General features: G+C 35.1%; 1 protein-coding gene and 1 long non-coding RNA gene across 4 annotated transcripts in view; one reads left to right on the top strand and one right to left on the bottom strand.

Moving 5' to 3' along the window:
• The window catches only part of LOC125674804 (alcohol dehydrogenase [acceptor]-like), a 23,561-nt gene extending 2,861 nt beyond the window's left edge, over positions 1-20,700 (bottom strand). Inside the window, exons 1-15 of one of the 3 annotated variants that reach the window (XM_056160187.1) lie at positions 20,353-20,700; positions 18,643-20,011; positions 14,906-15,137; positions 14,076-14,558; positions 12,471-12,538; positions 11,970-12,108; positions 11,515-11,723; positions 10,833-11,022; positions 8,584-8,715; positions 7,991-8,112; positions 7,689-7,856; positions 6,713-6,863; positions 4,656-4,804; positions 4,194-4,386; positions 1,548-1,779 (exon numbers count right to left, since the gene is read on the bottom strand). In XM_056160187.1, coding sequence (XP_056016162.1) covers positions 1,548-1,779; positions 4,194-4,386; positions 4,656-4,804; positions 6,713-6,863; positions 7,689-7,856; positions 7,991-8,112; positions 8,584-8,715; positions 10,833-11,022; positions 11,515-11,723; positions 11,970-12,069 — 1,646 coding nt within the window. In that variant the 5' untranslated portion in view covers positions 12,070-12,108; positions 12,471-12,538; positions 14,076-14,558; ... (1 more) ...; positions 18,643-20,011; positions 20,353-20,700. Of the gene's footprint in view, positions 1-1,547; positions 1,780-4,193; positions 4,387-4,655; positions 4,805-6,712; positions 6,864-7,688; positions 7,857-7,990; positions 8,113-8,583; positions 8,716-10,832; positions 11,023-11,514; positions 11,724-11,969; positions 12,109-12,470; positions 12,539-14,075; positions 14,559-14,905; positions 15,138-18,642 lie in introns of all 3 variants that reach the window. The other 2 variants (XM_056160185.1, XM_056160186.1) reach the window with 2 other exon arrangements.
• The window catches only part of LOC130053276 (uncharacterized), a 42,211-nt gene continuing 24,433 nt past the window's right edge, over positions 5,402-23,179 (top strand). Inside the window, exon 1 of the long non-coding RNA XR_008801800.1 lies at positions 5,402-5,730. This is a non-coding gene — a long non-coding RNA (uncharacterized LOC130053276). The remainder of the gene's footprint in view (positions 5,731-23,179) is intronic.

The following is a 23,179-nucleotide window of genomic DNA, read 5'->3' as shown; positions in this document are numbered from 1 at the left end:
CACACGCGTACTCAATATCTTAAGTAACCAGTACGAAATTATTTTATCATTAAAGATATATGTTGGCATTGATCAATAAAAATGAAAAATATTGCATACATTTGAGTATATAGTCTAGATTTGTAAAAATAAAATAGATAAATAAAAATCCAAACTTAGTTCAAGAAGTCTCATTCCTACGTGTAGATCAGTACCTGATGCTACATGTACATGTAAATCTAATAATGGTGAGGGTTTGTGTCGGTACATATTGTAAAAGGAGTCATGTAACAACTCTATCTACATATCTACAGGTTTCACACCTCCAGTTTACAATCCTTTGAATTGGAGATAAAACCTCCGTAATAAAACAAAAATGAACACCTGTTGATCTGACAAATTTTGAAAACACAAAAATAGACGTACAAATATTCCGGTTCTAATGATATTAGTCTTTGATTATTGTATAACCCGATAAACGAAATCAAACCCACAAAAAATGTGCGTAAACATATGCATTTCATGTTTCGAAAAGTGTGATTATGACCGCAACTAAACTTACGCGGAGCGGAACATAAATGATAAGCCGGAACGAAAATTATAGGTATTTAGCGTTGTTAAATCATGAGACACCGGACGACAATATGTACCGTCACAAACACTTTGAATGAGATCATTTCGATTTCCTGACCAATCAACAAAGAGGGAAATAATATCAAACGTTTCCAAGATTATCCATAAGTTGTGCAACTCGGCTTTATATCAATATTTTCTCGTAATTACGAGATACTTATCTCGTAATAACGAGATCTTTTCTCGTAATTACGAGATGATTATCTCGTAATTACGAGATCTTTCCTCGTAATTACGAGATACTTATCTCGTAATTACGAGATCTTTTCTCGTAATAACGATATCTTTTCTCGTAATAACGAGATCTTTTCTCGTAATTACGAGACCTTTCTCGTAATTACGAGATAATGGAAAGTGAATTAATTTTTTTACATGATACTAATAGGCTTTCGTAATTATCTAAACCCTAATATCTGATATGATTTTTAAATGCCAAGCTCAATAATATGATTTAAAGGTGTTTAGTAGTCTATTTTGACAGTAGTATGAAAATTAATTACTTCCTAGCCTGCTCTTTGATTTGGCCCTTCGAACATGTACTTTTTATTCATTTCTGAAAAATTGGCAAGATGCCAATTTTTAGGAGTTGTCTGCCCTTTGATGTGTTTCATGTTTGATTATACTTTTGGGAAAAAAAATGATTTTTAGTGAAATAAATTACATTTGATTTTTACCCATTTTCTGGATTTCTACATATAATCGTGATAAAAATATGAAAAATACAGATGACACTGGATATGGAGGCCATGTTGAAAATATAAATTTGGGAGAGAGAATTTTTCAATTACAATATTGGATGTCTACCTACCCACCAAATTTCATAAAGATGTGGTAGCCTACGATTTGGACAGTATTGCATCATTTTTTGCTAAACAGGCTCTTAAGTATAGCTCATTATTCGTTTTCGTCATCCGCTTCATTAAACACATGCAAACCTGAGTTCAGGATTAACCACTGCTGTGGGATCATCTTTGGCTCCCATTCGACAAGTGGAGGTCGGATGATAGACCGTGTAAGTGTAATGTCTTAGTCTGCAAAGCCAGTACTCGTCTGAATCTTGTTGTAAGTCATTACACTGCGGAGTGTATGCCTCCAAGGGATCCTGTGGTGAGGCACCAATTGATTGAAAAGCTTTAGTGTTACCTAGACGAAGACCTTCTCGTACTCCTACAAAATTAAGGATTCTGCAAGGTATTATCAATAATACACGCATTAAAGTAATGTGTGCTACCCACACGTGGCAAGATTGATTGATTGTTTTCTCATTTAACGTGACCATTATCGATGATGGACTGCAACATCTAGGCTTATGTTCAGTGCTTATGGTCATTGATCAGGGAGGGTTCTTTATCGTGCCCCACCTGCTGTGACACGATACCTCGGTTATTGCGGTCTCATCCGAAGGACCGCCCCATGTAGTTGCCACTTACGACAAGGAAGAACTATATGAGAACTTTAGCTATTAAGCAAAGAATTATAATAAAACCAAAAGCTTAATGTCTGATTAGCTGTGAAAAATATTATAAAACATGTTGGAAATTATTGCTTATATAATTCTCATATCTAGACATCAATTCATTCCTACATCAAGAAGACACACAGAGATCAGACACAAGTGATTAACTAACAGAGCAAGTGTTGCTATACTTTTTTAGACGATACTGTAATTCTGAAGCCGGTGAAATAAAGAATTTTAATATCCTTGTTAATGTTTTAATTTTTATCACTAGCAGAAATATGCTATTTGTAATCCATTGTTTTGTTTTTATAATTTATATTGTTTAACGTTCCTCTCGAGAATTTTTCACTCATCTAAATGATCGTTGTTTTCCTAATGAATTTGTATTAACTACGTATTACTCCGTTTATCTAATCAAGATAATTGGATCACGTCAACTGGAAAGATCGTTATTCCTAACGACCCAATCCAGTTCTTTTTTCCAGGATTTGTGTCTGTCCTACTCTCACATTTGTATTTTTATAGCATTTATGAGATTCATCACTGTTCTCTTAACCCTTTTCATCATCTATTGTCTCAGAAACTTCCCCTCAATCAGTATGAATTAGGCACCGACTGAATGAAAAGCTTTATTGTCACTTAACCGCACAAATTCTCGTACTCCTACAAAAGTAAGAATTGTGCCATATATTTCCAAAATTACATATATTTTGAGTGATATCTACTACACGAAAGCGGCAACAGATTCAGCATCTATTAAATAGAAAATTATATTAACATCGAAAGAAGGATGTGAGATTAGCTGTGAAAAGTGTAATACTGTAATTCTGATTAGATGAAATAATGAATTGTAATATCCTTGATATTTTTTTCATTTTGATCACTTACAGCAATATGATATTGATAATTAGTAATATATAGCCAATGGTGAAATATTCTTAGACTAGTAGAATGTATTTTTGATAAATTCCGATTATTGCAGTATTGTGCTATCATACTTTTAATGTGTGTCAAGCATGCTAACAAAATATTTGTTATCTTCTTTCAAGGAACTAACCATGCAATTGATAGAGATACTGATTTTTTTCTTCTGATCGCCACACAATGATGTGAACACTGCTAAACATTGTATTTTGTTTGATTATATTTTAGTCGTAATATCGAAATGATTGATAGGAGTGTGAATAAAAAAAATACGGATTGCTTTTATTCCCTCTGCTTTTTTCCCTTAATATGATTGCTAAGATTATGGGTTCATAGGGAGGATGATATAATTTCGAAGAAGAGTATCGACATCATTGACACGCTGCATTATTTGTAGAAAAATTAATTGAAGTATCAGGGGTTTCAACAGTCTCATTTCAAGTCAGCACAGCGCAAGGTTTATCGTCTTTAGATTGAAAATAATTGTCGAATACAGCTCGGTCGAATGCTGACATTGACGAAAGGTAAAGATGGCGAACAGTGATCAATCTCAAATTCCACAAAGAATACAAAATAAAGAGTTGTGCAAACACCTACCCCTGGACATCACAGAGATGAGATCAGGTACCTAGGATGAGTAAGCATCCATGTTGACCGGACACGTCGGCCGTGAGCTCTATGTCTTGATCAGGTAAACAGAGTAATCCGCAGTCAAATCAGTGAGTTGCGAACGGCCTAACAATCGATATGAAACATGTCAGACAACATTTGAACTAATGATAGGTTGTATTGGCCAACTAGATCATTCTCACGACTATATTAGTCCGTTGTTTACATAGTGATTTTAACTACGGATTATTCCGTATATTTGGATCTCAGCGAGTGTGACTGATTAACTGTAGATGTTTATTGCTACTGATCCAACCCCTGGTGTATCCAGGCGTCCGTGTTTGCACAATTATCTATTTTGTATTGCTTATAGGAGTTATGAAATTGATCACTGTTCGTTACCTTCGACTTTATTGATTAATTTTCTCTTTATCTTTTCTCTTCTCGGCGAATATTATCTTCTAAAAAGTACCCACATCAGTATTATTTCACGAACTAGTAAGAATGAACTTTTGCTTACGCATCTGGAATCAACATCATGAGCAATTTTCAGCGTTTATGACAATATGTTTTTTTAGAATATACATACCCCTCAAGAACGTCTTGATGTCGTCTGGGTGATCAAGGTAGTTTGGATCTATGAGTGGCGGATCAAAAGGATCATCACTCTGAAGGCGTATGGTCCCTTTATTCTTGGGATGGAGAAGAATCGGTAGCATGATAAATGCTTCTATATTCTTGTCAACCCTCTCTTGAAATTCCTTTTCCTTGCCTTCTTGTAACTTAGAATGCATAATCAGACCCCATTACATTAACAAAATATAATTTATGTGCTACTGATTGACCAATTATATCTGATTGAATTTTGTTACACGATAAATTATTTGACACTACAGAAGCCATGGTAATTCAATTTTCAATGGTATATAAATGTATCCAATTCATCTTACGAGAAATAATTTGGAATTGATAAAATTGGCAAATTTAAATATAAATCTTCAAGTGCATTAAACCAAAGAATGCATTCCTAAAAGACAAATTGGGTAGTTACCTTTAAATCAATATTAAGATTATCTATAAATTGTTGAGTGAGTTCTGGACCGTAAGTAAAGCTGTAGAAGTGAAACTGTAAATGAGGTGGAAGCTTTTCGTCGTCCGTGAGAAACGCCGTGCCCTCCAGATGAGACTTGCTCAAGCTACCTAAAATGACATACTTTTTTATCTGCATGTATGAACAAATACACGGGATTATCAGGAATCACTAAAAATGCATACATTGAATTGAAATTTAACAATGTTTCATTTCTTCCTTTAATGAGAGTGAAATTATTGTGTTTCACTATATCTATTCAGGTAAGCATCAGTAAATCATTGAGCTGTCCTTTCCGCATAACACGTGCATTGAATTAGGGGAAAGTCGATTAATTTCTAATTTTTATAGACATTAACCTAACCTCAATGATATATATTATATCATGTTTACTTAGGAATATAGCAGCTTCTACTATCTCAATGTAGGACAATATTAATCACTGTATCTTTGTAAAGAGTAGTTTAGTCACAAATCATCATAAAGTTATACCATGATGTTTGGTGTGGATGCGTTGATAACTGGCCTGTTTCTCAATAAGCAAAACTTATCACAACTAAACGGGTTGTTAAGAGGGGAAAACCGCCGATCATCATTATGAACATACTCTTGATGAATGTCGATGACAACCAAGTATGGACAGTAATGGAAGTCTAAAAATGACTAATACGCCACATGAACTTCCGGTCGGATATTATGCGATTACCTCATCCTCGGTGATCAATATCCTACAGCAATCATATCATATTAAATTTTGACAGAAAATAATCTACATATCATAAATAACCCTCTTACATTCACTCAATAAATCGAAGAACACCATAACTTCCTAGTAATCATGACAGTAATTCAATAGATATATTCTAATATATTTTGTAGCAGGCAAAGAGACCCTCCCTTCAATTGTATGCATACAGACTGTTGGGTGATCTTCACATCGCGTACAGACATCGACTTGGCACAGGAGGATGATATTTTTTTCATCAAGGAATATTCCTAGCTAACAAGTTGCATATTTGGGATTCTGATACGAAAGGTATGATTTGTTTTTGCTTCGTTTAGATATGATTTTGCAGTGAATGTGGAAAATGCCCGACATTTGAATCGAACTTATGGAAACTGCAAAATATGAGAAGATATTGCACTGGTCCATATCACTTATTTTGATTTATCATTTCAATGTCGACATATGAATCCCAAACTGCATATTGTTCGAGTGCATATTTCACCTGTGCCGAGGTGACAACAACTGCAAGTCTAGAGGATAAAAATAGTTCTATATTATTTGTATGATAACGTAATAATTAATGGACGGATTTCTGCACGTTTTACGATGTTTGTTTATGTATTGACAAACGATATTTAGTAAAACATGTGTCGGCTCGGAAGAATTTTACTTCGATTTGAATATGCTGTTATCACTTGTTATTAAACTCGGGACGTTATAACGATCTAGTTTGCCGATACAACCTACCATTGGGTCAAATGTTGTCTGACGTGTGTCATGTCGATTGTTAGGCCGTTCGTGGCACACTTATTTTGACTATGGATAACTTCGTTTATCTGATTAACATATAGGGCTCACGGCGGGTGTGACTGGTCAACAGGGGATGCCTACTCTTCTTAAGCACCTGATCCCACCTCTGGTATATCCAGGGGTCCCTGTTTGCTCAACTCTTTATTTTGTATTACTTATAGGAGTTATGAGATTGACCACTGTTCGTTATTTCACCTTTACCATATTAACCCCACAGCGCAACTTCAGCGTTTCACTATAAATGAATATGTAAATCATTACCAATATCAACCAAGAAGGTTGGTCAGTAGACGAAAAATCAAAACAATATTTTTTTCTAATTAATCTAGACATTATCGGGAAATTCACGTTTGGCACCACAAACAAACTCATGTCTTGAAAACAATCCATTTTTCATTATGAAGGCAAATACAATATGATGCAAGCATTACAAAAACATTGGCCACTTATTTTCTATGATCAAATATAATTTTATATTTACCTGACTTCGTTGCTAAATATTTTACAATGGTTAAGGGTGACGAAGCCATAGCTATGTTCGCCACGCTTGAGGAATTGTCATGGAAATCTATGAATGTCATTATATGGTCCTGTAAATTATTTCCAACAGGCAGATCAGCAATCACTGGAATCTAAATTAAAACCTTTGAATCAATCACCATGCATGACATAAATTTCTGAAACAAAAAACGCACTAGTACGTTTTCTGGTATTCTTTGCTACATTTCAATATATATAACTTCTGATTTGAACGGAAAATGAACAACTCAACTTAATGACAAATTAAACGGGATGATTTCAACTTCTCGACCGTAAACGTCCCTCATTTATGCAGCAATATTCCATCATCACCTGCATATGATGTTTACTAGCATATATCTTAACTGATTCGATACACAAAAGCTTGTTCTGCGTTTGATCAGTTTCAAATCGCGACATGGTACTGACAAACAAATCGATGTTACAGGTGTTTCAATAACCGAGTTCAAATTCAGTATTTCGCAAATTCTATGGTCGTTATGTTGATCTAGTTTGCCAATACATTTGGATCGAATGTTGTCTCACATGTTTCATACCGATTGTGGTATCATTTTTGGCACATGCATTTTAACTTCGGATTACTCCATTTACGTGATCACAATATAGGGCTCACTGAGGGTGTGACTGGTAAACAGTGGATGTTTACACCTGCCCCACCTCTGGTATATCCAGTGGTCCATCTTTGCTCACCTCCCTATTATATATTATTTAGAGGAGTCAGGAAATTGATCACTGTTTGTTATCTTCACCTTTCATTGATGATGCATATTTGCAAAAGAAAGGAGTTTCGGGAATTATAAACCACATTATTTTCAATGAAAGACGTTCCATTTGCAATAGGAAATACATAATTATTTAATTGCTTGAAGCAAATATGTCCGGGTTTCAACTGAAACCGAACTCATTATTTGTCATACCCCATTTGATTTTAGATGATCTTTTGGTCCTATTCCAGAAAGCATCAGGATCTGGGGTGAGCTAACTGCTCCCGCAGAGACTATGACTTCTTTGTTTGCAATGATCACGTGCTTCCTGTTATCTTTCACAAACGTAACACCCACTGCCTTCTTGTCGTTGATCAGAATCTAAGTGCAAACCATGTCATATATCTTTTACACCATTTGGATATTACAAATACAATATAGATGTACTAAGAAAGTAAGTAATAAAAATAATTCAATGAAAGGTTTTAATTATTACTATATAATTATGTAGATACCTTTGTAACATGTGAATTCGTGGATACGTGAAGGTTTTTGCGTCCCATGACGGGTCTTAGAAAGGCTTTAACAGTACTACAACGCTCTCCATTCTTTACTGTTTCCTGAGAAGGGCAATAACCTAGGATTGATTTAATGTATTCCAATCAGACCAAATCATGAAGTTAAAAATGGAGTGTCAATACGTCATGAATTTTTACAATGTACAAAGTGTTTATCTTAAAACCTCATTGAAAGTTTACATATATATTTCAATTCTACATCAATAAAGAAAGACAAGAGCGGTATAAAATAGAATACTCCCTTACCAAGTAGTGGTGATCTATTCATCATTCACCTGTTTGTTTGTTGCTCAGAGAATTGAAATGATCAAATGATACTTATCTCATTGAGTCACGATCTCTCCATCATGTTTATTAATTGTAGATGAAAACATTAAAAGATACCATCTACTATAAGCGGTCAATTGCAGATATTTCCCTAAATATTCTGTAATATTTCAGCTCTGCATAAAATCGAGTTCATCCTATTTAAAAGCGAATTTTATATATATTTAAAACCCAATGCAGCCCAATAACGTCATGAGTCTTACCTATTTGTGATTTCCCGTTGCAATCTGTGATGGGATATCCGAGTTCCTCCATTGCTCGGGCATATACATTCTTATTGAGGGGCGTGGCAGTCCCGTCACTGAAGGACAAATAGCCTCCTTTTCCATGATATTCTATTAGTATACAAAATATAAACATCTGTAAGTAAATGTAACGCAGCGTGGTTAAGGCTTCCCGATAAATCCCACAAATTGTACCTCAGTGCACTTAGCAACATATGGCGTCGTAATGTAGAAGTACATTATGAGTACAGGTCTATACATGTAGCTATATTGTGAGGAAAATGTAATAATACTTTGTTGTTATTCTCTATCTTTGCAAGTGTTAAAACTGTATATGTGGAATGTATTTGTCGAAATCTTGTCAAATGATATTTGTTTTAGTATTTGATAATACATTTTTGATATTTAGTCTGCGCTCTGGTAATTTGGATATTACATTGTGACCTTGAATCATCTATACATATGCATAGTTCATGATTAAAGAGTCGATCGTATGTACATAAAGGCTTTGCAAAGGTGATATATGTGGATTGTTTGCTGATATTGTGTGTGAAACTAGGAGAGAAAACGTTAAGGACCTTTATAATGAATGTCTATAAATATCGGGTCACGTGATTGTTATGATCATGTGACAAAAGTGTGGGTGTTGGCGACATAATAACGGATTTGTCAACTTTACGTAGTTCGGGAAACGTTAACATTGCTGCGAATGCAAATGAGCAATGTTTTTTTTCTGAAACCTAAAAATGATTATCGAGAGTTTTGAAGCGTTGAGATGAAAAAATCACATTATTGGAATGAGATTATAGTCAGTATTCATAATTTCCTGGAAAAAAATAAACTGGAATCCAGGTCAGGAACTTAAAGATTTCTCAAAATTCAGGTACATTAGCGTTAATTTTATGCGGATTGGAATTACTGTAAACCAACTATTATTTTCGTGCGAAGATATTTCCTGAAATTCCCGAAAACATCATGATGAATTTTCCCCGTCAAGAACGAGTCCTTGCTCGTTTGTCATATGTTCGAAAATGTCTTGATTGCGATAATCACCCGCCGCGAACAGGTTTACCACAGTTGAATCGCAAAATAAAGTAGCCGCGAAAATTTTTTTGCTTATTGTATTAAATAATATGATTAAAATCGGATTACTTCGTTTAATTTCTGTTAAAAACAGCATTTCAAAATAATATAATCATGTCCATTCGAATCATCTAACGATGAATTAAAACAAGAAATGATTGCGAAATGCTGTCCCTCCCTATGGTAAATCCGTAATTTGTATAACGCTCGATTTTGTATTCCTTAAAGCAATTATGAGATTGATCACTATTCGCTATGTTAACCTTTCATGGTATCTATGCCTCCTTTGTTGCCCATAGAAATGTCTATTTCAATCGTAAATTTCATTTGATTTCAGATGGTTGACTGCATTATCCAATGACATGTGAAAATAACGAATAGTGATCAATCTCATAACTCCTATCAGCAATACAAAATAGAGAGTTGGGCAAACACTGACCCCTGAACACACCAGAGATTGGATCCGGTGCCTAGGAGGAGTAAGCATCCCCTGTTGACCGGTCACACCCGCCATGAGACCTATATCCCTATCAGGTAAACGGAGTTATCGTAGTGAAAATAAGCGTGCCAAGAACGCCTTAACAATCCGTATGAAACACGTCAGACAGTATTTGACCCAATGATAGGTTGCATTGACGAACTAGATTGCTATAACGACCATTTGCGAAATGATGACTTCAATCGAGGCTGTTGAAACCCCTGTACCATCAACTTTTTTGTCAATAGCTTGCCTCGATTTACAAACTGACTATACTCAGAACAAGCTCTTGCATATCCAATCAGTTGAGATAAAGAAACACCATGTGCAGGTGATAGTGGATATTGCTACATAAATGTCGATAGTTGACGATGGAGACACTGACATCATCCCGTGTGTGATACAGTTGAGTTGTCAATTATGAATCATGTATTCGAGAATGAATTCAGACTTGTCAGATAGTTTGATAAGATTTCAAGTGAATTAACAGAGTAGAAATCGTCATAAAAGCATCAATAATATGCAGAACTGGATTTAAAAGTGGCATAGGTGTGCAGTTAGCAAATAATTTTAGGTTAGACATAACGATTCCTATTTACTAGTTTGCACACGAAATTGAGCATTAAATGTAAGCGATAAAGTGTATCTTGTCAGTTTGAATACCAACCTGACTTTTGAAGCTCTGGAATCTGAATATTTTCTGATTTAATGAAATATGGGAGAACGTCTCTAAAGCTCCATCCTGTACACCCCTCTCTTGCCCAAGCATCGTAGTCATGACGACTGCCTCGAACATATTGCATGAAGTTCAAGTTACTTGTTCCTCCAAGAACTCTTCCACGTGGCCAGGCACATCGCTGAAAAATAAACTTTGCATGTACATATATAAACAATAGCGAAAATTTGATTGATTTTAAAAATGGGAATTATATTACATAACGGTTGTGTAGTTGCTAGGGCATCCAAACGGTAAGTCTCGAGATCGACATCTCGGCAGAAAGTCATGCTTAATATGTAAAAATTATATATATATTTCCTGCTTCATTGTCTTGCAGGCAAACATCACGCGTTTTTCGAATATATCCCGTTTCGCGGTAAGTGCTGGGACGGTAACGGAAATTCAATGTTGAAGCCCTGAGTTTCACATATTACTACAATATATCTTGCACGTCACTTTTATTCTGGTGACGTATTCACATGAACTAAACTTCTTATATGGAACTTAAAATAACTGAGAAACATTATGTCGCATCTGTCAATATATTCATGTCAACAGTTACGTTGTCATCTACAAAGAAGACTTGTAATGATGCACATTAAAATGTAAAACTTATACGGTACCAATATACCTTGTCACGCATGGCTAAACACGCCTTCTTCTGAGGTACGCTTCTAAACATCCAGTCTTCCTTTGATAGCTGTACATTGGAGCAGGATAATGGGATACTTATATTGATATTTTCAAGTTCGGAACCACCGGCTTCTACGATAAATACTGAGGATTTCGGATTCCCAGACAGTCTGTTCGCAAGAACACACCCCGCTGAACCTGCTCCCACTGAGAATCAGTGGAGAAGATAAGATTTATATTCAAGGTGTATACTCAATGGCGTTTACATTGCTTTGTTTTTCATACACATCAAAGCGTATGGAGTGTAAAACACTTCCAATAACAATCCTGTAGAAATCAGTATTTAGGAAAGATATGATAGCAATAAAGCAAAGATTTATGAAAATAATTAATTGAAAAATTTTTCTCGTCTGTAATCACAGTAAGATTTAAGATGATGAATATTTGACTAACTTATGATGTAGTCATAGGAAGAATTTAGTGAGATTTGTTCATCTGTGTCGTTTCGCTTCTTCGTGAAATACACCACTGCTACAGCAAGGATTAAAACCATCACGGCCGCCTTCAGTACAATATTCTCCTAAAAATTCCACTACAATGAAGGCAAATACGAATACAAATAAAACACAATAAAAACAGCATTAATATCGAGGCGTATGAACTAAACATTGCAGAAAATTCACGCTCCATCAATATTGACCTATGTATGTTAAATTCATACATGCATCATGGCATCAAGCATTGCAATTTTAAGATCATTCAAACATTAAATTGTTCTGTATTATAATAATAATTATTATTATTATTATTGCTACCATCATCATTATCATGATTGTCTTTATTCATTATAATTAGACGTCTCCATGAGTTAAAAATTAGCGATATCGACATCATCATCATACATTGATATCAAAAGATCGTAGCAAAATAGAGTTTGCGAAATATGATCATTACCGAATGTGCATTCGTGTCTCCACTTTCAGCCTGTTTCTGCAGTTCGAATATCCACCCTCCGTAGGTTTCTACAGTACAAAACTTAACTCATCAATTTGTATAAGACGGGATCGCACTTCGACAAACAAAAACAACCTACATACGACACAGGTCATTTACCTGTGTAGTTCATACTGTAAAAGAGGGTGTGTAGTTATTTTCAGCCTATGGAAATATTATCCGGACATTTTAATATTATTTTCAAATGAAAGCGCGAATTAAAAATATGCAATCCTCCGAGGCACCTGACTCCAGATCTGGTGTGTACAGTGGTTCATGTTTGACCGACTATCTATTTTCATTGCTTATGGGATTTATTAGATTGACCACGGCTCGTTATATTCCCCCTTCATCAGATCGAATGAATTTGCAAAGTCACAACGTCGTCTATTGTAGAGACTATGTATTCGCAGTTTATGGTTGAATTGAAGTAGTGTCTACGAGGAGTAAGCATCCACTGTGCACCGGTTACACACGCCGTGTCTTTATTTATTTTTTGCAATGGGAATAATATATTATTGTTCATATTCTTAAATGGACATTATCAGTGAAGATGTATTGATCTTTTGAAATGACAATCGGTATTAACGCTTGTAAACATCAAAATTTTGTGACCGGATTCATATAATTAGATTAAGGTGTTTTTGTCCTATTGACCATTAATGAGTCACATGCGTGGAACTCAATGTGTAACTTATCATTTAGATTAGACTGTGTCCTTTGGTGAAATGGCATTTTAAGATTTAACTGAAATGCAATGATGCTTTTTGATTCTGGGGTTAATAGTCAAAACCACAAATATTTCATAACTCCGTTAACCTGATTAAGATCAAGGGCTGCGGCGGTTGTGACTGGTCGACAGGGGATGCTTACTCCTCATAGGCACCTGATTCCACCTCATGCGTGTCCAGGGCTCCATGTTCGCCCACAACTCTATTTTGTATTGCTTATATGGATTATGGAATAAAACAAACATCACATAGTTGGACAAACACGGACTCCTGGAGACAACAGAGGTGGGATCATGTACCTAGGAAGAGTAAACATTCCCTGTCTACCGGTTACACACGCCGTGAGTCCTATATCTTTATCAGGAAAAACGGAGTAACAATAGGCTGTATTGGCAAACTAAATCGTTATAACGACCATATAATTTGTAAAATGCTGATTTTAAACGAGACTTTTGGAACCCCTGCACTTGTTTGCCAGAAGCATGGTTTGATTAAAAACTGACCATACGTAGAACAAGTTCAATGCAATACATGTTAACTTCATCTTCTAATGTAAATATTCACCATGTAACGTAAATTATAGAAAATATATCACGACAGTCATAAGGCGTCACAGCAGTGTGAGACAGAAAAATCTCACATGACAGTCTCACAAGGGCAAAGTTCATATCACACTGGTGATAATGTGAAATAACAGTGGAAACATGAAAATAAGTATTCCGTGTAATGATCAACAATTTGTATACTTAGAATATTGTGAGTTTGCTGATTTCAGTACGATTTTTACTTTTTTAATTAGAATTTTGATGGAGTCAATAAATATATCAGTAAATACCCATAAATCATATAGAACAGATATCAGTAGTCGCAGGATCAATATTCAACAAAGTCAATTTTCAATGTTCTGTCAACAATCACCAGCGTTCTGTAAAGATTCAAAACTCTTTTAAAATCGGTTAATTGTAGATGTATACTTTAGTCGGATGATGTTATTTCCTTTGTTAAGAAGGACGAAGTATACTTCAGTAGGTGTCACGATATTGATTACACTATGCAGTAGTCTTTTTTCTTTTCAGCAATATCACTGATCATATTCATGATCTTTCACTTTACGTCCAGTATCATCATGTAGTACAACATCATCTTCATTTATCATAATTGTCCAGTTTTCTCTCGAATTGATTTTACAATATCTATGTTTCTTATCATATCTGCCGCTTTGTCTGCAATCGTTATGGTTGGAGCGTTTGTATTTCCGGAAGGAATGTTGCGCATGACGGAAGCATCGACAACCCGTAGATTTTGGATTCCTCTAACTCTGCATAAAATAGAAAAGATAAGTACATGTAAATTACTCAATAAATCTGAATATCACAATTCATCTTCTGTAAATTAATTATAAACTGTCACAGTTAAGCACATTTTTTATTTCTGGTTTTTTTTTTCAACCAATGAAAGGTGAAGATACCGAACAGCAATCATTCAATGTGTAAAATTATTTTGCTTTATTTCGTCAACATATAAGGCTCGTGTGCTTAGCCCTACTGTGTTGCTGCTTTCACCTCTCGTACTTCTAAAGGTCCTACTCTCAATTTTGTATAATATCTAGTATAGTTCACTGTGTATTGTCATCATTCGTTTCATCAAATACATGTAAGTGCAAACCTGAGTTCAGGATCAACCACCGCTGTGCAATCATCGTTGGATCCCATTCGACAAGTCGATGTGGGGTGATAGACTGTGAAAGTGTAATGCCTTAGTCTGCAAAACCAGTAGTCATCTGAATCTTGAGGCAAATCATTACACTGGGAAGTGTATGCCTCTAAAGGATCCTGTGGTAAGGCACCAATTGCTTGAAAAGCTTTAGTGTCAACTAGTCGAACACATTATCGTACTCCTACAAAATTAAGGATTGCGCAAGGTATTTTCAATAGTAAACGTATTAGAGTAATGTGTGCTACACATTGATTTATTTGTTTTAAATTTAACATCACCATTGTCGATAATGGGCTGTAAAATTTAGGCTTATGATCATCGCTTATCGTGCCCCATTTGCTGTGACATGGGGCTTCGGTTATTGCGGACTCATCCGAAGGACCACCCTATTTAGTCGCTTCTTACGACAAGCAAAGGGTACTGAAAACCTATTCTAACCTGGATCCCTACGGAAACACTAGTCAAGAAATTAGCTTTCAAGTAAACAATTATAATAAAGCAAAAAGCTGAATGTCTGATTAAATGTGAAAAGTATTATACTTCTGAACAGATGAAATGAAGATTTTGATATCCTTGTTAATGCCCTCATTTTATCACTAGCAAAAATGTGTTCATTATAACCCATTGATTTTCTAAATTTATATTGTTTAGGGTTTCTCTCGAGATTTTTTCAAACATATATGAGATCGTTGATTTCATAATGAATTTATATTACTTACGTATTATTCTGTTTACTTAATCAAAATATTTCGATCACGGCGAGCCTAACTATTCAATTGGAGATTCCATTCTTCCTAAGGACCCAATCCAGTTCCTTTTTTCCAGAATTACTTTTAAATTTGTACTTTTATAGCATTTATGAGATTGATCATTGTTTTCCAAGCCCTTCTCACCATCTATTGTCTCAGAAACTACTCACGTCAATAAAGTGCGATCTTTTGCTTACGCATCAGGACTTTATTTTTGGCATCTTATTGACTTTAACTTGCACCAATTTAGTATACTGCCTTTTGACATCACAATAACGATGTTGTTACCACAATGTCATAACAAGTACATTGTGTACTCTTTTTGTAAAACTTGTTACACTCTGAAGAACCGAACTACATGGCGAAAGCGCTAAGTGTAATTAATTAAATGTGGATCGTGGTAGATAGTTGGGCAAACACGGACCCCTGGAAACACAGAGTTAGGATCAGGTGCCTAGGAGGAGTAAGCATCCCCTGTTTACCGGTCACACACACACACACACACACACACACACACACACACACACACACACACACACACATATATATATATATATATATATATATATATATATATATATATATATATATATATAATTACAGTATCTTAATCGTTAGAGTCGATCACGTCGAGTTGACAGGCGATGATGATGACCAGATCACAAAAGACGCTTAGCGCCGAGTTTGAACTGATTATTCACACCTGTCCAACTCTTCGGATCAAGTTTTAGCAGTGTAATGATAAATTAATTATATACCCCTTATGTATATGCTACTCAAAATTTGATAAGGATCATAGATATTTCTCTGCTTAAAAAATTAATAAGTGCATAACTGACAATATTGTGTCCAAGTGAAATCAAAAACGTCTTCAACAAACTTGCACGTGCATTTCATGCCATGGGAAATGTGTTTCTCATCACAGTTTATGCTTTTGCTACCACTGCACGATTTTCACTCAGGCATTGGTGTCTGATTCGTTCTAAAATTTCAATATCACTTGAGTGTTTACACTACGTTTATCAACACAATGCCCCCTCAACGTTTAAGGCGTCGCCTTAAGACAGAACAACTGGGCAGATGTATTGGAATGCTTGACGCTGGCTTTTCACAACGTGACGTTGCAAATGCACTAAACGTCAGCCAGAGCGTTGTAAACAGGGTCTGGAACCGACAGCAAACTTTCGGTACAGCAGCATACCGACATGGGTGTTGTCGTCAGAGGTCGACAACCCCACGCCAAGACCATTTTGCGGCTCTTCAGGCACGATACCATCCCTTCTGAACAGCAACCAGCCTACGTAACGACCTCCTGAACACCTCGGGGGTGAATGTGTCCACTCAGACGATACGGAATCGGTTTCACAATGCAGGTCTCAACTCGAGAAGGGCGTGTGTTCGACTTTTGGTATTAAAACAAAGTTCTAAACAATACACATGTGAAATAAAAAAGGAAGGTATCATCACAAGGAATACACATGCATGGGAAATATGAAAGCCAAATCGCATACCATTAAAAAACTATGACCGAATGTTTCGAAAGGAGGCCAAACTCCGAGGTCAAGTTGAAGAGGTGAAACATTTTGGTGTCAAAAGAAAGTTCTTGTCAAATGAAATACATATTTAGAATACAAAATCCCAGTCAATGATTAATCAAAAGTTACGGCCGTGGTTAAGATCTTTCAAAAGTAGGTTAAATCCCAAGGTAAATGTCACAAAGTTAATCAATTTGCTACCAAAAGAAATGTCCCATTACAGGGATTACATGTAAAACATTAAAGACATGGCTAACATCAATATTTTTGCAAACAAATAGACAGTCAAATCAATAGTATATGCTTTCGAATCTTGCATTGCCTGGGGATAAAATCCTGGATTCTAGTGTTGCTCATCTGCAATTATATTTAGTCAATCACACAACCTTTCAAAATGAAGTCAAAACGGTTTACCTTTATATGAACATTATTTTGTCAGCAATCAATCAAAATGTCTTTTGTATAAGACAGTCATGCGCGGAATTGAGGGCAACGAATACCATAGAAGACTATAAAGGTTTAACAAACGACATTAAATGTTTAACTAACAAGCCTGTTTGCAGAACAAATATAAATAAAAGCAAAATTCACGATCTCGTACATAACAAACAGACGTAAATTCAGAACGACGGTTTTCTTTGCAAATCGAACGATTCATAAAACAAGATTCAGCACCTAATACACAGAAAAAGTATTCTATATGCACAAATATTAACAGTTTCACACAGTTTATATTTTATGTGCGCGAGTCTTTTGATCCCTGTTAATGCACACTTGAAATATACTCATTTTATACGATATACTTTGGGGCAGTTTGCTAGTTATAAACCGCAAAATAAAAGAACATAAACTGTCCTTTTTATGGTATAAAAGTCCGGTATGTACAAATTATCATTTCTTATAGGAGTTCTGAGATTGATCACTGTTCGTTACCTTTATCTTTGCATCAATAATGTAAATGATTATGAATGGACTGATTTTAATTTTCCACAAAAATAAACACCCAGAAAAGAAGAATGGGTAGTCATCTTTGAGTTGATAAAGCGGTTCTTGTCAGTAAAAAGGTAACTTAATAAATAGGAAAATGATAAAATGAATAGCATGCTATTCTGTACATTAGCGATTTGTTCTTTCAATAAATCTTTAGCTGATCATGTTTCTTTATGAAAGTAGTATCAATGTAAAACTTATACGGTACCAACTTTGATGTACGAGATGCGCATTTCGACAAATAATGTCTCTTCAGTGATGTATGAATATGTATTTCAATCTGTAGAGTTGGAAGAGTTACATGGTTGTGAAGTTAGCAAAGGTGGCTGGTGTTAAACATTTCTACAAGTCACATTTAATCGAACATTAAATGTAAGCGATAAAAATGTATCTTGTGGGTTTATATATCAACCTGATTTTTGAAGCTCCGGGATCTGAATATCTTCTGATTTAATGCAATATGGGAGAACGTCTCCATAGCTCCATCCTGAACACACCTCTCTTGCCCAACTATCGTAGTCATGCCGACTACCACGAACATATTGCATGTAGTTCAGATTACTAGATCCTCCAAGGACTCTTCCACGTGGCCAGGCACTTCGCTCAAATAAAAAGAAAATAAATGTTCATGTACATATTCAAACAGTAGTTCCAATTTAATTTGTTTTAAAAACAAAAATTATATTACATAACGGTCATCTACTGGCAAGGACATTCGCTTTGCAACATGACGTAAAGTCCCAGAACCGGACGTTAGGTCTCAGAATCGGACTCTAGATCCCCGAACCGCACGTTAGGTCCCAGTACCGGACGTTCGGTCCCGGAATTGATTTTCAGGAAGTCAAGTGCAACATGCAAAAAGAAAATATTGCCTATTCCATTGCATTGCGGTCATGCGCCCAGAATTAAAACAAATATCATAAATCTTTCTAATATGACCATGGAAACGGAGGTCCCGTGTCGTGACAGACGTTGTAACGATAACAAAAAACATCAATTGTACGATACTGAGCGTCTCACATTGGTACAATATATGTAAAATTCTTGACTGGAACGTACACTGTAAATCAACTGACAGACAATATATCATAGCCGTCAATATATTCATATCAAAATTTGATATTCAGAAATACGTGTGATGATGCACATACAGAAATCTACTTTGTCACGTATTGCCAAACATGCTTTTTTCTGAGGTACACTTCTAAACATTCAGTCTTCTTTTGATAGCTGTACATAAGCAGTGGCTAATGGGACACTTATATTGTCATTTTCAAGTTTGGAACCACCGGCTTCTAGGATAAGTACAGAGCATTCCGGGTTCTCCGAGAGTCTGTTGGCAAGAACACATCCCGCTGAACCTCCTCCGACTGTAAATCAGTGGAGAAAATAACCCTTATATTATTGATGTTTTCATTAAATTACATATACACTGTTTTGTTTTTCGTACACACGAAAACGTATGGAGCGTATAGCCCTCCCAAGCACAATCCTGTTGAAATCGATATTTAGAAAACACATAAATGACAATGTAACAAATATCCTATAAAAATGATTAATTCAAGTAGTTTTCTCGTCTATTTTCAAATAATCAAAGTATCACTTTAGATGATGAATATTTGACTTACGAATGATGTACAGTCATAGGAAGAATTAAATAAGATATGTTCATGCGTGGTTTTTTTTTTTTTTTTTTGGTTATTTGTGAAATACACCACTGCTACAGCAAGGATTAAAACGATCACGGCCGCCTTAAGTACCACATTCTCCTACAAATCCCACTACAAATAAGTCAAATGCAAATTTCGATTAAAATGATAAAGATATCAATGTTGAAGCGTATGAACTCTACCTTGAGGAACATACATGCGGCATCGATGTTGACCTATTTATTTTGAACCCATGCAAGCAGTATGTCATAAAGCATTGTGATTAGCAGAATATTTACACATTAACGTGTTCTGCATTATTATCATGAATATTATTATCATTTTCATTATGATTATCATTGTTTTCATTATCATAATAATCATTGTTATTATCATAATTAATATATCTTCGTGTTAAAGACTTTGTTATAAGGATCGTAAACTAATAGAGTTTGCAAAATATGATCATTTACCGAATATGCGTGTGAGTCTCCACTCTCAGCAGCAAGTGTCTACAGTTTAAGTATTCACCCTCTTTATGGTTCGACTGCACTATGCTTAACCCATTAATTTGGAAAGGACGTCACTCTTCGGTACATGATAAACAGTCTGTATAGAGAGGGGTTATTTACCTATGCCGTTCTAGTTTTTAACCTTTCCTTAAAAAAGAGGTGTGCAGTCATTTTCACCCTATAAAAATTTTACTCCGGTCGTTTTAATATTTTTCCAATATATGTGCGATTTTGAAGTCTTCAATTCTTGGCACATTAATTCCGACACTATGTGTTTGTTATAACGATCTAGTCTGCCAATGCAACCTGTTATAGGGTTAAATGCTGTCTGACGTGTTTCCTACCGATTGCTAGGCCGCTCTTGGCACACTGATTCTGACTGCGAATTACTCCGTTTACGTGATCAATATATAGGGCTCATGGCGAGTGTGGCCGGTCAACAGGTGATGTTTACTCTTCATTATCCCACCTCTGGTACATCTAGGGGTCCGTGTTTGCCCAACTTTCTATTTTGTATTCTTGATAAGAGGTATGATTGATGGATTGATTGTTTTACGTCCCATCGGGAGATTTAGGTTCTGGACGTTGCATATACGTGTTCTTAAAATCTTTAGATATATTAAATATTTACGAGGATTTGCCATTGACTTTGTTTCCTTTATCGGTTTATACAATGATTAAAGAAATGATATCATTAGAGTCAGATTTATACGTCCATTTGTGTTTTTATTATGTGTACCCTGCGGTCCAGAGAAAAATTGTAACGGATATCATTTGGGAAGTTGCATTGAACTTTTGAAATGACAATCGACATTCAAAGGTCTAAGTATCACTATTTTGTTGCCAGATATTTTTAATTTGATTAAGGTATTGTTGTCAGATTGACCAAGGCACATGTGTGGAACTCAAACCTTAACTTATTATCCAAACCAGATTGTATCTTTTTTTCAAATTCATTGATGAAAGGTGAAGATAACATACAGTGATCAATCTTATAACTCCTATAAGGAAAGGTGAAGATGTCGAACCGTGATCAATCTCATAACTCCTGTAAGCAATAAAAATAGATAGTTGGGCAAATGCCTCTTCATTCTGAGGTTAAGGGTTAAAGGTAGAAATATTTCATATTCATTAGTCCTGTGTATATAATTACAGCTCTAGTAATAAAAGCGGTCGACAGGGGATGCTTACTTTTACTTCAGGTATATCCAGGGATCCGTGTTTACCCAACTCTCTAGTTTGTATTCCTTATAGAAGCTGTGCGATTGATCATTGTTCATTATCTTCACCTTTTATATGTATATTTGCATGTTCCAGATTTTAAAAAAAATATCTTTTAAAACACACTCTTATTTCAACCTGGAATATTAAGCTTTTGTTACAAACACATGCCTATAGTTCACGTATTGTAGTCCTTCCGAAGGACATAAACATAGATTGTTTTATTATTGAGGTTAAATCTAGAGTTGCAAGGACGATAGATGTAATCATCCTACTTTAGTAAACAGACGTGAAAAGTATTTACATAGACAGTGGTCATACTATAATTATCATACTATTCCTACCGATCGAACGAGCAGTCACGGGAATCGCTATCATACCCGAAACGTTAGATAGGCTTTAGACAGAGGACATCTGCTGCCCTCGTAGATGAATTGAATTGTCTAAACTATCCATATCTTCCTTTACTCGTCTGATTTATATTTCTATTCGTTCAATGCTTAATGGATTTCCCGTCCATCACTATGGATTTTAACCAGATGTGTTTCAAAATAAATGCTCATGATCGTTAACATGATAGAAATAAACAATCAGTGGTAATAAGGAGGGTAGAATATAATTTCGTAGCGATTTAATTTGCAGTGTAGGATCTCTTCTGTGTTTCCTGAGTACTGTAGATTCCTGAATATGCGCGGGGAATTTTTATGATGAAATGACATTTTTCAATCCAACACTGTGTCACTGGCTCTTCCTGTCTTGCCAAAAAACAAGTTTAGCTGACTTGGCTAGGTATTTCTATACTAATGGAATATAAATACTTTTTTCTTTCCTTTTATATTGTAATCATATTTAGACACTAATTTTAGATGTTGATTTTATGTTTGTATATATGTTGTAATGCAGGACAACAATGGAAACAAGCTATCTGCTAATGTGTGTTATCTTGGACAAATAAAGGCTATACTTATCATTAATCATTTCTATTCAAAGGGACTGATTCACGATTTCCCCCGAAATTTTGTATTTTACTTTTAATGATCAATATCTATTGTCTAATGTGTTTAAAAGATTTCACAGAAAAATTGATATTATACATTATCACAGAAGATCATTTTGGAAAGTTTATTATTTGTTTTGTAAACAAAGATTGCGGTATGTTATTATTTACGAAATGTTCATAAGAAATGGATATCGATCTAAGTTTATTATATCTTTCACATTTCAAGCATTCTTTGGGTAAAAAGTCTCATCTAAAAGTTAAGATCTGTGACTATGCAAATATAACGATGCTTTATATTACAAAATTAGCATTGCACATGTTTGTTTGTATACATGAAAAGACTCGAGTCTTTGTTTACATAACACGGATTTAGGGCTAAAATATTGCTTTTATTCTTGCATTCAGAAGGTCGATATTTTAACTGTCAACATTAAATTGGTTATATTTTTAATGTTTAACATCAAAAATGAAAAATATTTTTTTCAAAAATCGTGAACTAGTCTCTTTAAACTTCCAAGCAATTATACTGGATTAATGTATAATTTTGTTTTTACGCCCCTGGAAGGC

The sequence above is a fragment of the Ostrea edulis genome, chromosome 3 (genome assembly GCF_947568905.1).
Source record: "Ostrea edulis chromosome 3, xbOstEdul1.1, whole genome shotgun sequence".
In the NCBI taxonomy this organism is placed as follows: domain Eukaryota; kingdom Metazoa; phylum Mollusca; class Bivalvia; order Ostreida; family Ostreidae; genus Ostrea; species Ostrea edulis.
The sequence above is the reverse complement of the archived record's forward strand: the minus strand, read 5'-3'. Positions and strand labels throughout refer to the sequence as shown.